Below are 14,941 nucleotides of genomic sequence, written 5' to 3' on the forward strand. Positions count from 1 at the left end.
AATAGATTACTATATAGACCGCTGAATAATACACAAGCAAATTCTTAGCAGATTGCACCGCATGAATTGTTTTGTAAACATTTCAAGCCGTCTGCTAGTGTAAGTGACTTTTTGCCGCTGATTAGTGCGAAAAGAGGCTCATGTTCCACATTGTAAATGATGCCGCAGTGGTTTCACGCAGCGTCGCCATGACGACCACCCACACCGAGGTAATAAAAGTGCAGTGGAAAACTGATGTCCTAGTGCCAAAAGCGAGACAAGAAGATAGGATATGTAATAGAAACATGATGAGTGGAAGTCGTCCCCCGTGACGGCCGTATGTCCGAGGCCCGTTGGTTGACGCTGAAATAAAGGCCTGTGACACAGGTGTGTCACCAAGAAAGGTCAAAAGCTGCGAGACAGATGGCACACACACAAACACACGTACATACACGCCCTCCCACACACTTTTAACACTCCCAAAGGGACAGAGATCTATTGTGCTACTCAGATGGGCATCACTGCATCCTGTCACACACACACAACACACAAGTCGGTGTAGCCCACCAGATGTCAGGTAAGCATGGCGCATTTTTGGAGGTGATGTTTGCTGTGAAAGGCATGTGAATATCAATTCATTAAATAATTATGTGACCTAACCTCTATGCCGCTCATTAGGACTACTTTTTATTATAGTATAATTTCATTATAGCGGTGAATGGGAAGGATAATTAGATGTAGGAGGGCCGCATGGCGGTACAAGGAGATGAAGGAGAGGTTGTGGCGAGCGAGTGTTTCATTAGTGAACAGCAAATACAGCGCAACCTCAAAAGTTGAATGCTCCGGATGTCGAATGTGAATTTTGGGGAAAGTCGCACAAACCTTCAAAGTTCCCCTGCTGACGTCGTTAGCACCAGTTTCCTAGCTGCATTCACCGAACCCTTCTTTATTGAAAAATAAAATGATTTTATTTTCTCAAATTCAAGATATAGTTATAGGGTTTGCTGGTGAACAAAATGAACAGGGAGAGTAGCCTTTTCTTCAAATTCACAAAGTGTTGTGTTCTGGTATTCCCTATCTCCATGCAGATTAAGGAAGTGTTCCTTTAGTTCTGCTAGCTAGCTAGTTGTGCTGGATGAGAATTGTTCAACTTGGCATTGCAAATGACTCGGGACACTTGCAGGGCACTGAATCCCATCACTCAACTCAACTGATACACTGAAAACAGCAGAGGAGTCAGAATTGAACCCTGTGGAACACCATTCTTATAGCGTATATTTTTTCTAACACTTTTTTTTTTTTGCTTGACATAGTATGAGGGGATTAAAATGTTTTTTTTTTTTAATAACATAATGTACCATTACAACAGCCACAAATTGCCTATTGATTACTCCAAATTCCCTACGTGATAACCTACAGCCAATGATGGCCAAGCGGTATGTATCATCACAAATTATTTGAGTCGACTCACCAAATTCCTGGGGTTCGATCAAACCCAGGTTAGGAACCACTCATTTAAAGCAACAAGACTCATCGTGTGTTGTTTTTTGTTGATTTGACTGATTTGTTTACAAATTAAAATGTTTAAAGGGGAAGTCAACCTTGAAAAATTATTGACGATATGTTATATGTGACCTCACTAAATATTACATTTGTGGAATATGAATTATGAAGCAAAATTCAGCTGTTTTTATCCATGTCAGGTAGCGGCCATTTTGCCACTTGCTGTCGACTGACGATGACATCACAGTTGCTCAGGGGTTCAGGCAACGACCAATCACAGCTCACCTGTTTCCTGAAGCTGCGCTGTGATTGGGTGTTACCTGAGACTGAGCAACTGTGATGTCATCTTCACTCGACAGCAAGTGGCAAAATGGCCGCCCTCTGATAATTGATCAAAACTGCTGGATTTTGCTGCTTAACTCATTATCCACTAACGCAATATCAACCAGAATACCGTAATACCGTCGCTTGTCATCCTAATCTTTGGTCTACCGTTTGATTAGTTGTAGATTTTAATATTACTGTGGTTAACTTCTTACTTGTCCATTAAGAATGTTTATGTTACTTAAAGGCCAACCTAATTAAAGGTTTAATGATGGCGACAGTTTGACCATAGAGCTTGAAATTCCATTGCATTTCACATTAAATCCTATTCGAAATTATTTCTAAATCCAAATTAACCAGAGAACCTGAAATGAACTTGGTAAATGTCCCTATCAGGTGCCTTTGGTGTTCTCGTCAGAATAACATAGCCATCTTGTAAATGTAGCAGAATATTGAAATGGCCAAACATTTGCACTCATACCAGCACGATTCCAATCATCTTTTCTTCATTTCGTACCAATTTTCTCCCATCTGATTGTTGACCACATACTGTACTCTACATAAAGGTAGGCTACTATGTGAGTAGTTAAAAATAGACCCAAAGTCACACTTTCTCTTTACCACTGCACACACACCACACACACAGCCCATACTTCTTCCGTCAGTCATCACCTTCTGTACCCCTCCCCCAGTCTCTGTCCATCGCCTGTGACCATTTAGGGTAACCATCCCACAGCCGCCAGCTCAGTGTGTGTGTTCATTATAGCCTGCCTTTTGTGCCGGCTTTTTTTTTTCTCTCTCTCTCTCCTACGCGCACTGTAACTTCCAACAAGTATATTCCGGACCACTAACGGGCACTTGGGCAGGCTTCCATGCTAACAGTTGGCGGCTTTGCGTGAGGTGCGTGGGTGTTTGCGTGTCAAAGGTGGTTTGTATGTAGAGATGTTGGCGAGTGCGTGTGCTGGCATGATTGTACAACACTGAACATGGGGGCACGTGACCCTCAATAATAGATGTGTGCAGTGAATATTTGATTGGTGGGGGGTGGAGACACGTTTCCACGCACACATATGGGGGGGATGCAAATAATTATATCTAACTGAGGTTGATGGAAAAGCGCCATTCCATGCGAAGAGGTGAAGGGCCAGGTAGAAGATGCAGTGGAATGTTGCCAACTGAGCTTCTCACCCTTCCTTCCAACAGGGTTCCCAGGATAGTACTTCTGGTCAGGAGGGGCTCGTGCCTCCACCTTTCGCAGCTTTCCCTCCTCCTCCTCCGCCTCCTCCCCAGAACGGCCTTGCCCTGGATTTCGGTGGCAGCCTGTATGCGGCGGGCGCGGTGCAGGGCCCCGTGGAAGCCGGCGGAGCAGTGAACACAGTCGTCAATGTTGTCAACAGCCTCAGTGGCCAAGTGAGTGTCGGCCTCCCTCTTCTTCACCGCATCCCATGACATGTTAAAACGCTGCGGGGATTTTCTGTCTTCTCAAATTAGGGGGGAAAAAAACATGCTTGATTTAATAGTGCAATGCAAAATTCACGTTGTTGCCATTAGCTCTATATAGGGCAATAAACCATATTTGTAGCTAACTATAGCCTAAATGGGATGGCTCATTATGAGGCAAGTATAATGCAAGAAATCTACATTCAATTGATATATATTTTTGCTTTTAATATAAGAATAAAAAATTGTTCAGCAGTGACAAATTCACCTATTTACAGATTTGTTTTTCTTAATTTATTTTTTATTTTATTTTTTTATCCAAACACCCACTAAAAAAATCTGTGCAGTTATGTGTCAAATATTCACAGATTTTTGCTAATCCGGCTCAGTGACTATTCCTAAAACAAATGTCTTATGTACAATATTTTTAAGTAGAGCCAATTTTCAAATATTTCAAGGAGTACCCTACACCCTTAAAATTACTGGGTTCAATGTAACCCAAGTTGAGTGAATTAGTTAATTTTTATGCACAATTAGCTAAAATGCCTTAAGAGTCTCTGCAAGCACCTTGGTTTGAAGATTTGACTCAACACATCGGGTCAAGAGTAATGAAGCATGTTTTGTATTTAAAATAAATATACAGTTGATGTCATTCTTAATGTTGTGTGTTTAGTTTTACAGTTAACTCCAACTGCGTTGTCATTAATAAACATCTTAAAGGACACTTGGGGACAACAGAATAACCAGAATAACACACTAACTCACTAAATAACACGCTAGTTGCTAATGTTACGCAAGCAAAATGGTGCATTCGGGGTACTTGCACAGTGTCGCAAACTTCGGTTTTCTTCGATAGCGTTTTAAGGGGAAAATAATCAGCCAATTGGCCGATGTTTGAAGGCCAATAATCGGCCGATTATAATCGACGGCCGATTAATCGGTCCAGCCCTATAGTTGAGCACAAAAGTTCAATCAGAATACTAAAATAATTGTTGATGGCTAGCAGCCTTAATGTAGCATGTTACAGTTGCTCTTAGAACGTGATAGATGAGGTTTTCCAAAGAAAACAAATAACCTGGATCAATACTGGAGCTGATATTAATCTTCTTGTGTTTATCAGACATGTTGTTACCAGCTGATCTATATTTCCCCAATTGGCATCATTAAGTATGTCACTTTTGGCTTTCAGTCGCATTAATTCCTCACATAAGATGGCCGAAACAATACATAGGTAAATGACGACATTTATTTAGCTTGTGTGTTCTTCCCTTCCTCGTCCCTGCGGCCCAGCAGTCAGATAGCTCCTCTCAGATTGATGGCCAGTCAGGCTCAGGAGGAGGAGGAGGAGGTAGCGGCGGCGGGGGGAGCATCGGAGATGATTCAGACGGCAAGGGGTCACCCAAACGCCTCCACGTGTCCAACATTCCCTTCCGCTTCCGAGACCCTGACCTGCGGCAGATGTTTGGGGTATGCATACTGAATTATTCACCGTTATTGGGCTCCCCCTTTCCACCGTGAATCATCACATGACAAATCACTTTGGCCCATCTGTGTTTCCATACCTCGTTTTCGTAACTGTTCATTTGTGTCGCTTGGAATTAGCATGCCCTCTCGTCTGTGTGCCGTTTAAACATGTAAACAAGGGGTGTCTTTTGTCAAGTCCGTCCATGTGCATGAGCGTGTGGCGCACACATGTGGAAGACATATTGGAAGGAATGACTCCATCTGGCTCACTGCCAGCTCCTCCCCATCCTTGAACAGCGCTGACACCTTGTGGTGAGACGCGGTACTGGACACTTCTATTATGCTCATGTCGTCGTCTCTTCTTTTGTTGCAGCAATATGGCAAAATTCTTGATGTCGAGATCATTTTCAACGAGAGAGGATCTAAGGTAGGACAGCAGGAGGAACAAGGTGCATTTTCAAATATAAACTAAAACCCAGATTCAGAACTCGCCTCCCCTCCACCCTCGCAGGGCTTCGGTTTTGTAACATTCGAGACGAGTGCAGATGCTGAGAGGGCCCGAGAGAAGCTTCATGGTACCCTTGTGGAAGGACGTAAGATTGAGGTAACTTGACCCCTCCACTCCGCCCCCTCGTATTACATTTAAAGATGGCCATTTTTCTCCTTTTGTTCTCCCTTCATGTCCAATGAGAATGATGCATTTGGCGTTTTCCGGCTGGCTGTCACGTGTTCAACTCTAACCCGTCTGCCTTCACTCACTTCAGCATGGTGCATCCGTGCACACGCTGGCGTCCGCGTGGACGGCTCTTCTCGTTGATGTTGACTCTTGTTCTTGTTGTTTCTTCAAAGCTGTGTGGTTTGCAAAGCATGCTGGGTGGCGTGGCAGCACGACAGGCATGGCCAGGGGGAGACGCGGTGGCTGATAATATCCGCTTCTCTCACAAGCATGGACGACTTTTGTTTTCTATTCGCCCCCACCCCCCCTGCACAGTTTTCCATCATCACTCCATCCTTGATCATGATGAGTGGCTATTATTGTGTTCTGGTTGAGTGCAGGGGCCAGTCATTAGCCTTTAGGGAAAATAGTGCTTGCCGGTGTTAGGAATTTCGTGAATGCTGCATGGATGGGGTTATGACGTCAGATGATGTTTATTACCAAAATTTTAAGAGATGTATGCATGTCGAGGCCTTTAAGGGGCCACTGTTTGGGAATGAGACGTCCGAAAGGTGTGTGGTGTCATTGATGATGCTTCCAAAGATTGTTTACATGTAGTGTTGCATCCCCCCAAAAAAAAAAACACACACATTGTGGTTTTATTTTTAATTTGCTTTTACTAGCATGAGCGCAGATTTTTGTGGCAAGTAGTAGGGCTGGACAATTAATTAACATTTAATCGTGATTTCAATTTTTTTCTCTCTCTCCATCTTTAAAACTCTATAATGAAAGAAAAACAATTCATGTTCAGAATGGCGCAGTACGTTTACAAGTTTCCAATGTTGTGAAAGTACCCTGAATGCACCATGTTGCTAGCGTAGAAGCGTGTGGCGTATAACTGCACCCATTGTATGTTTAAATACAAAACACAATTTGTTTTTTAAAACATTGCTCGCGCTAATGCTAAAGTCAAATGTAGATCCCATTGACATGCTAATGAAATTTGCATTGACGTCGGGAGTGATATTCCTTTAAATAAGAATATTCACACACAAACTCTGTGGAAACATATACACACAGATAAGATAACATTACTCAAAGGCACAAATGTATCTGTGAAAAACGGTTAAATCGCAAATTTCTTGTATCTCATTGCTCCATGCATAAATGGCACTACACTGCCCCTAAAAGGACAAAATGCGCAGAAACAGATGGTATTTTTTTTTTATATTCCTATCATTTTTATTATATTCTTATTCTACTTTCTTACTATTTCTTTATCATTCTCCTTTCAAATTATGTTCAAAGTAGATTTTTCAAGGAATTTTCCTTTCCTAAAAAAAATTATTTTTTTGGTCATACCAACTTACATTTCCAATGAGATGGCACGAAATATGATCCCAGAGGTCCAAGTTAGCTCAGTAAGGTCCTAGACAAGGGAAAATAACACAAGGTAAAATAAATATGATAAACAGACAAAAGTAATGCTTAACTCACTGCCATTGATGTCAAAAATTAATTTGAACTATTTCTATTAGTTTAACATTTTTTCCCCCACTTTTGTTAACAAGAGTATGAAAACCTAGAAAAAAGATTATTGGACATTTACAACAGATATAAAATTAGTGATTAATCGTGAGTTAACTATTGAAGTCATGCGATTAATTACAATTAAAAATATTAATCGCCTGACGCCCCTAATTTTTAATAATCTTTTCTTAAAAAAAAAAAAAGATCTTAAAAACACAATGTCTAGGTGGGGAAAAAATGTTAATCTAATATAAATAGTTCAAATGAATTTTTGACGTTTATAGGCGCCAATGGCAGTGAATGAGTTAAGAATGAAAATGCAAGAGGCTTGAATGTCACGAATTTACAAGGTCATTTTGAATAAACAACAAGAATAGAATGTTCAGAGATGAATAAACATGAGGCTACAGTACTTTTTAGTAGTTGACTAAATACTAAGTTTTGAAAGCAACGAATAATCGTTTTATTAATTGTGATATCAATCACAATCAAAATAATGGTGATTAAAAATGTTCCCGTAATTGTCCATCCCTAGCAAGTTAGTGCTGAAGCTGAATTACACCATGCTTTTGCCATTTGCTTTGTGGCATTTCTTGTTTTTCTTGCAAGTGAAGCGCCTCTGCATGGTTGTGATTGTGAATGCGCAGCACTATTTTCTGTCCGTGCGTGGGTGGAGAATGATTAAGTGGAAGGCTCGTTATCATCCCCTCTCTTCTCCTGTCCATCAGCTTTCTCCACTCTTCTTCACCGTGCCAGTCAGTTTGTCTGTCACTTTGTCCGTGTCCCCCCCACAATGCACCTCCCCCACATACCTCTGTATTTTCTTCTGTCCTGTCATACAATCCAAATCACACTGGAGAGCAGAACTAAGTTTTATTTGAAAATTTCCTCTCGTTTTCCTCCCTGGCTAGCGTTCAGTTAATTAGTTTCCATGTGTTTACCCTTTCTTTGAATTAATGTGCGTGTCGTGGTTTTAGAGCGGCTGGATTGGCTTGGTCTATGTAGGCGACTGTTTACATGTGACGTCACTTCCTCTTTATAGGTGATTCATTATTATCGTTGTGTTCTATCAATTTTATGTTTTCCTTTTTTTGTTTGGCTCATCATTTCTTTCTTACACATATTTTCTCTATTTCCCTGATGATTTTTGTATGTTGTTGTTGTCAGTCTCCACGGTAACTGCTCGCGTGTCCTCACGCCGTTCCCCCGGCAACGGTAAGTTGTGTACATGGCATCATCTTTTGAATGAAACCCCTCTCCCCTCACCCCATCCGCCCTAATTGGAACAACATTTAAAAAAAAAAAAATGCACCCAAATGACAGCCACGGGGCGATTGATTGCGAGGTCCTGATTGGCTAATTCTGTGATTGTTTGGGGAGGTGGAGAATGAACCGATTTGGAGATTAGCAATTTTGAACGCATGGCATAATGAAGGCCACCTGTGTAACTGAATGTACTGCATCTATCTGCAAGTGCAACAATTATGACCTGCAGCACTTCTTATGCATTCATTCCAATCACCTCTCTAACTGCATTGAACTCCAGAGCTGTGTATCCTGCATGGTTTTCTCTCTCTCTCTCTCTCTCTCTCTCTTTTCTCTCGCTCTCTATTTCGACATCTGTATGACATCATATGTCGTTTCTTTGCCATGTTTCAGCCAGTAGTTGCATTTTGGTCTTTTAGTGGGACAGCATGCTGAAGCATGAGTGCTACTGTATGTTAGCTGTAGTGGGAGAGGATGGTCTGGCTGCATTTCGTGTAGCAGCTGATCATCACTTTGTGCCCGTCCGCTCTCTACTCTGCAGACAGTTGTAGAGGGACGACACGGGAATGATATGTGGACGAAAAGTGGGTGCGAGCGGTTCAAATTGAGTCCACGTCCAAGTAAAGAGACGCGAATTAGCAGTTTTCTCGATTGCCTTTTTGACCAGTTTGGTTCTGATGGTGTGCGTTGGTTGTGTGCGTTGAAGTCTTTGAGATCTGCTGTGGGATGCCTGGCAGTGTTTCACAACCAACGGTTTGATTGATCTTTTTATTTTATTTATTTATTATTTATGTTTTGATTCAGGAATGACATTTGCATCCCCCCACCTTTTTTTCTTTCTTCTTTCCCTTCTTTCTTTCTCAAATGTCTCCTCATTCTCCATGTGATCTGTCTTCCATAAAAGTACTGTATGTGTGTGTGCGCGCGTGTGTTTACGAGAAGGTTTGCACTTTGCACATGGGATGCTCGTTTCACTCTTCTCTCCACATCATATGTGTTCTATGTATTTTCATGTGGACTGGCTCCTCCACCCGCATCCCTCTATCTGTCTATCCTCTCTCTGTCTCCCCTCCTTCCTGTTTTTTTTCTGTACGATGTGATCGGGAGGGCTGCCGACTTATTTATTTAAATTTTTTTGGATTGCTCTGTTGCTGCCTCGATGCTTGCTGACTGGCTCGTTGTGTTCACCTCTGCTGATGTAAGATGCTCTTGATTGGCTGTGTGTAATTTTTGTATTCAAATAATTTTTGTTTGTTTCCTTTTGCATTGTGTTGAACTGATGACTCTGCTGCTTAATTCACCTTCTTTCCCCCTCCTTTTTTCAAAGGTATAGCCATGCAATAATCTTGGATTTCCTTTTTGAATGCCCTTTTTTTTTCTTCTCTGAAGTATTTGTTGTGTGTCTTTTGGTTGCATTGTTTGTGTGCAAACTGCCTGACTACTCAACGGGATCCTTGTTTTCAATGTCTCTCCTTCAAAAGAAACGCATGCATCAACTACCATTGCTGCTCATCAACAGAATTAACCAAGTCAAGAGACAATTATGAAGGGATAATGACATCTCACTAGTTCTCAACCTTATTCAAGTCAAGTTAACATGACATTTTTTTTTTAGTATAGGTTTTCTCAACATGTTAATATTGATTGAACAATGTGGTCTCTCCTCTTTTTAGGTCAACAACGCCACAGCCAGAGTGATGACCAACAAGAAGATGACAACCCCGTACGCCAATGGAGAGGGTCTTGCAGCTCTACCATATGGTATTGCTTTTTATTAGTGTCTGGACTTGTACCTCAAATCCGTGATTGCGGCTTGTTTACCATTTAAATACAGAATCCCAAATCAATTTGTATGCATAAAAACACGTTACAGTGTAAAAAAACTAAAAATGGGAAATGAAGGTCATATTAATGATTAGACCTTGCAGTGGCAGTCTGGTAACTGAATATATTTTGTCTTAAAATATGATTTTATATTGCGTATAGTATGTTGTTGTATATATGCCATACAATGACAAAGAAGGCTTTCTATTTAATCTAGTTGTACACCACTGCAAAAAAAAACTATTTTTTTCTGTTTTTCTGATTTTTTTTATGACAGAAAATAATATTCAAGTAAAACAGAAAAAAATATTCAGAAAATAAAAAATATACACAAAAAAACAAAGCTTTCCCCCAAAAATATTCAGAAAAACAGAAGAAAAAAAATAAAAATACACCCAAAAAAAGCCTCCCAAAAAAATTGTCAGAAAAACAGGAAATTTTTAAGCTAATGCAATAAGCTTCCGTATAATGCTGATGTATATTGAGTGCTCCCCTTCTGTTGTGTGCTCCCATATACAAACAATAGTCTGTTCAGTGCTTTTGTTAAAATTGACTTATTTATGATATTTGCCTCCAGCCGGTTGGAAGTTAAGTCCTGTGATGGGAGCCATGTACAGTCCTGAGCTCTACACTGGTACGATTCCCAGATTTCAAAATCTTTCACGTTTGACTTTTGTTGTCCTTCTAACTTCCAGCGTCTGTGTTTTGTTTTTCAATCAGTGCCAGGGTTTCCCTACCCAGCGGCGGCGGCGGCGGCAGCTGCCTCCACGGCCGCGGCGACCTTCCGCGGCGCTCATCTGCGGGGTCGTGCACGACCTGTCTACAGTGCAGTCAGGGCGGCGGTGCCACAACCTGCCATCCCCACCTACCCTGGGTGAACACCTCATAAAGTGTTAAAAGCCTGTTGTGACAACAAAAAAAGCAGTTTTTCTTGCATGTTGCACGGTGTGTAATAATCTCACTTTTCTTTCTCTTCTCTCTTTCACAACCCGTTTGGAAACAATTTCTTCTTCCCTACATTGGCCACATGGTGGCACATCACACCACCATTTTTACCCCCACCCCCACCCCCACTGCTATTTTTTTCCCTTTCTTTTCTCTCTCTCTCTCTCAGCGTGATGGCCTATCAGGACGGTTTTTACAGTGCCGCTGATCTTTATGTAAGTATACGTGTCGCCCCGCCCGCTGCCTCACCCTTTCCTCCCTATGTTTCGACCCCTCTTGCCTATAGGTTTTCAAGTGTGACAATGGCACAGACCAAACCCACTAAGACATGTACTCTTGAGTGTTTTCAGCATCACCCCCAATGCTCAGTCCATACATATCGTTATTACGTGATAACAATTTGCACATAATGTACAGATGCTTGCACATTCATGAGTGTTCTCCTGTAGGGTTTGCCTCTATGCTTTTGTGTGTTGTGTACCATTACAACTATGAGTGCGTAATGGTGCGTGCGAGTGCGTGAACAGGTTGACAAGAGCTGTTTCTGTTCTCTCTGTAGACTAGTGTTTCAGGACATTAGTGGCAGATTGCCTCAGGTAGGGTTGACCCTCTCCATGCGAGAGCCCAGTGTGCATCCTCCTCGTCTCCAATGACTGCGTGCTGCTAGACATTTTTTGACCATCTGAGATTGAGATGCCTTTTCTGTCCTCTTCTACTAACTCACTGAATTCTGACAAGGGTGGAGTTGCGGAAGGGGGAGAAAATGTTTTGCAACAGGGAGGAGATGGATATGAAATTCATGTTTATAAAAATGTTGCAGCTAAAATGAAAGCTATTGATGGGTTATTTTGTTTACTAGTGGGAGTGTTTTGCACTCAATTGCAGTTTGTATTCATGTAAAAGTTAACCTTATCATGGAAGATCTGTTAAGTACCTCATAGCTAGTAAAAAATACATTTAAGATTTCTGATTTTCAAAGGGGAAGTCAACCCGGAAAAAAAAAAAAATCTTGACAGCAATTTATCCTATGCAGCCCCACTAGTCTAAATACAGTACATTGGTTAATACTGCATTAGTGGAATGTGAGTTTTGTGGCCACTTGCTGTCGACTGAAGATAACGTCAATGTTAAGCCCTGAGCAACTGTGATGTCATCTTCAGTCGACAGCAAGTGGCAAAATGGCCGCCCCCCTGAGATGGATAAAAACGTCTGGATTTTGCTTCATAACGCATATTCCACAAATGTAATATTAATCAGAATGTTATGTTTGGACTAGTTAGGTCACATATAATATATTATTGTCAAGAAATGCTTAAAGTTGACTTCCACTTTAACATAGTGTAATGTAGTACAAGAGTAAGTACAGCGCTCCCTCACTTTTCGCGGGTGATGCGTTCCACAACTGCGAAGTTGTTAAATAAATTAAAAAAAATATATATATAATATATATACTTTTTATATATTACAATACGTATTGTTAAATTGAATTTTGAGACAAGGCAATAGTATATGTTGAAATTGCGTCAATTGTGAAAATAGCACATTATGTGGATTATTTTATAGCAAGCCAAGATGCACACACGTGAAAACAAAAATCCACTCGTGAAGATGATGTAGGGAAAGAAGTGAGTGAAATGATGACAATCTGAGGTGCTCTGCAATTAGTTTGTTGATAAGCCGATTCAGACCCCTTCCAGGAATCTCCCTGTGTGTTTCACTTTGTGGCATGCTAACTCAAATCAGTGTCGGCATGCACACGTATTGTACTTATAAGGCTGACCCGCCCCAACCCTTAAAACCTCCTCCCCTCACTCTTCATATTTATTTTGGAAATTTCTCAAATCTACCGTCCTTATTTCTGTTAACCTCTCCTTCACCTCCTTCCTTTCCCACATTCTCTCCTGCCCCTTCCTTTCCCTCACCTCCGCGGGTCCAGTCTTCCCCAATACCCTTGCGACGCAAACGTGTGTGCTGCTCCTGAATGCGGGGACTTGGTCGTGACTGATCTTTTAGGCTAGAATGCAGCAGTCTGTGTTGATGGAGGGATGTTTGCTCTCATAAACTGTTCATATCAGAGTTTGGGGGAGAAGCATGCTGTGTCTGTGATTTGGTCGCTTGGCCACCTGAGGTTGTTTTAATGTATGTGTGTGTGTGTGTGTGTGTGAGCGAGAAATGCACCTGTAGTGTTTTTGTGTCCATAGTGTACAAAATGACTGCTTTCCATCTGTTTGCTTTCCTTTGTTTGTTTTTGGTAGGGTCACATTAAAACTATTCTCCCTCCATGCCCAACTTAATGAGGGAAAAAGGGCATATTATGCACAATTTGTGGGTTTTCTTGTGTGGGTTAGTCATGGAGGGAGAGAGCCACACAGAGCCTGAGCTACATCCTTGTGAATGCTGCACCAGATTAGCCTTTTGCTGACTGTCTGCTCGTTAATCTTTCTTCTTTCCCTCACACTGTAACCCCGTAGTTGGCTGGTGGCTTCTTACTGTGCGCGCAATGGCCAGCAACATTTTAACAAATCTCTTATTCTATCACACACCCGACCCTCGTCTTCCTCCTCTCTCTCGTTGCCTCGTCACAGGGAGGCTACGCTGCGTACCGTTACGCCCAGCCAACAGCCGTAGCCACGCCCGCAGCTGCGGCGGCGGCGGCGGCAGCAGCAGCTTACAGTGACAGGTGAGTAGGCTGACCTCCTAACTTGCATGCTAATTTACTTGTTGCACTTTTTAAAAAAATCATAATAATAAAAAAGAAAAAAGAAGTTGGATGAAAAACATAACCCAATGTGGGTCAAAAAGGGACCCATCCGCATTTTTGAGTAATTTAATTCAATATGTTACGTGATTTAACACAAGAATTTAGGTCATAATGAATAATCCACAGAACAACCCAAAAAATTATTGGTTATTTTTGTACAAAATTGCATTGTCTGGGTTATTCATTTGACTCTTTTTCTTTTGTTTAAATGTATTCATTTGATCAAAAAGAAAAAAAGAGTCAAATAAATAACCCACAAAGTTGGGCAGGTCTGCCCATATTGGGTACATTTTTACTCAACTTACTCTAAAAACAGTTCAACACTCAAAAACAACTGAAATTGGATCAAAAAGGGAAGGGCCCAACGTTTTTCGGTATTTATTTAACCCAAAACGTTGGGTCAAATGAGTAAACCATAAAACAACAACTTTTTGAGTTGCTTTGTGATTTATCCATTTGACCCAACCTTTTGGGTTATTTTTGACCCAACTGTTTTTAGAGTGTGGGATTTTAATACTGACCTGGGGGGGGACTACATCATACTGACTTTGTTTTTCATTTGAGTCTGTTTTGTCTCACTCCACTGCTCGCATCAGACAACAAATATGCAAAGTGACAGCCCACCGAAAGGATCCCTTTTGACTTTAACATACTCGGCAGTTTTAAAAATATGCTGAGGTTTTACCCTAAATTTTGTACTGTTGGACTTGGCTCTCTTGGTCCTAGTGTGTGTTGTTTTTGTTTTGTATAATGCGTAAAAAAAAAAAAAAGTTTGAAGTGACGTTTTTCTTCTTTTTTCTTTTTACTAAAGCTACGGACGAGTTTACACAGCAGACCCTTACCATGCTGCACTGGCCCCAGCTGCTTACGGTGTTGGAGCGATGGTAAGTCATTTGCATTTAGTTTAACAAACTCATTTTCAATCAATCAATCAAACTTCATATAAGGAGGGCTGCAAGGACCCAAACATGCATATCATCAACTAACAATGTAAATTCACTCTGCCTCCTGATAACACCACCAAGAGAGGGAGCATGTATATAAATTGAACAAAGGGCCTAAAATTGATCCTTGAGGCACACCACACGTTACTTCATGAGGAGCAAGTATCCTTACCATAAAAGTTCTATCAGCGAGGTAGGTTAAAAACCGTTTGTGAACTCACCAGAGATTTAAGTCTGTTTAAAAGAATGGCATGGTCTACTACTGTTTCAAAGGCAGAACTAAGATCAAGCAAAACCAACACTATC

The 14,941-nt window shown here is 41.2% G+C and overlaps 1 protein-coding gene across 5 annotated transcripts in view; it reads left to right on the forward strand.

Moving 5' to 3' along the window:
- Positions 1-14,941, forward strand: part of rbfox2 (RNA binding fox-1 homolog 2) — a 41,350-nt gene that overhangs the window by 22,873 nt on the left and 3,536 nt on the right. For 2 of the 5 annotated variants that reach the window (XM_086083742.1, XM_086083746.1), the window contains 10 exons: positions 3,010-3,216; positions 4,537-4,713; positions 5,084-5,137; positions 5,222-5,314; positions 9,835-9,922; positions 10,563-10,619; positions 10,706-10,859; positions 11,100-11,145; positions 13,516-13,610; positions 14,503-14,575. In XM_086083742.1, coding sequence (XP_085939868.1) covers positions 3,010-3,216; positions 4,537-4,713; positions 5,084-5,137; positions 5,222-5,314; positions 9,835-9,922; positions 10,563-10,619; positions 10,706-10,859; positions 11,100-11,145; positions 13,516-13,610; positions 14,503-14,575 — 1,044 coding nt within the window. Of the gene's footprint in view, positions 1-3,009; positions 3,217-4,536; positions 4,714-5,083; positions 5,138-5,221; positions 5,315-9,834; positions 9,923-10,562; positions 10,620-10,705; positions 10,860-11,099; positions 11,146-11,489; positions 11,527-13,515; positions 13,611-14,502; positions 14,576-14,941 lie in introns of those variants that run through there. The other 3 variants (XR_015095862.1, XM_086083745.1, XM_086083743.1) reach the window with 3 other exon arrangements.

This window comes from Leptonotus elevatus, chromosome 8 (assembly GCF_054856555.1).
Source record: "Leptonotus elevatus isolate MCC_2025b chromosome 8, RoL_Lele_1.0, whole genome shotgun sequence".
In the NCBI taxonomy this organism is placed as follows: domain Eukaryota; kingdom Metazoa; phylum Chordata; class Actinopteri; order Syngnathiformes; family Syngnathidae; genus Leptonotus; species Leptonotus elevatus.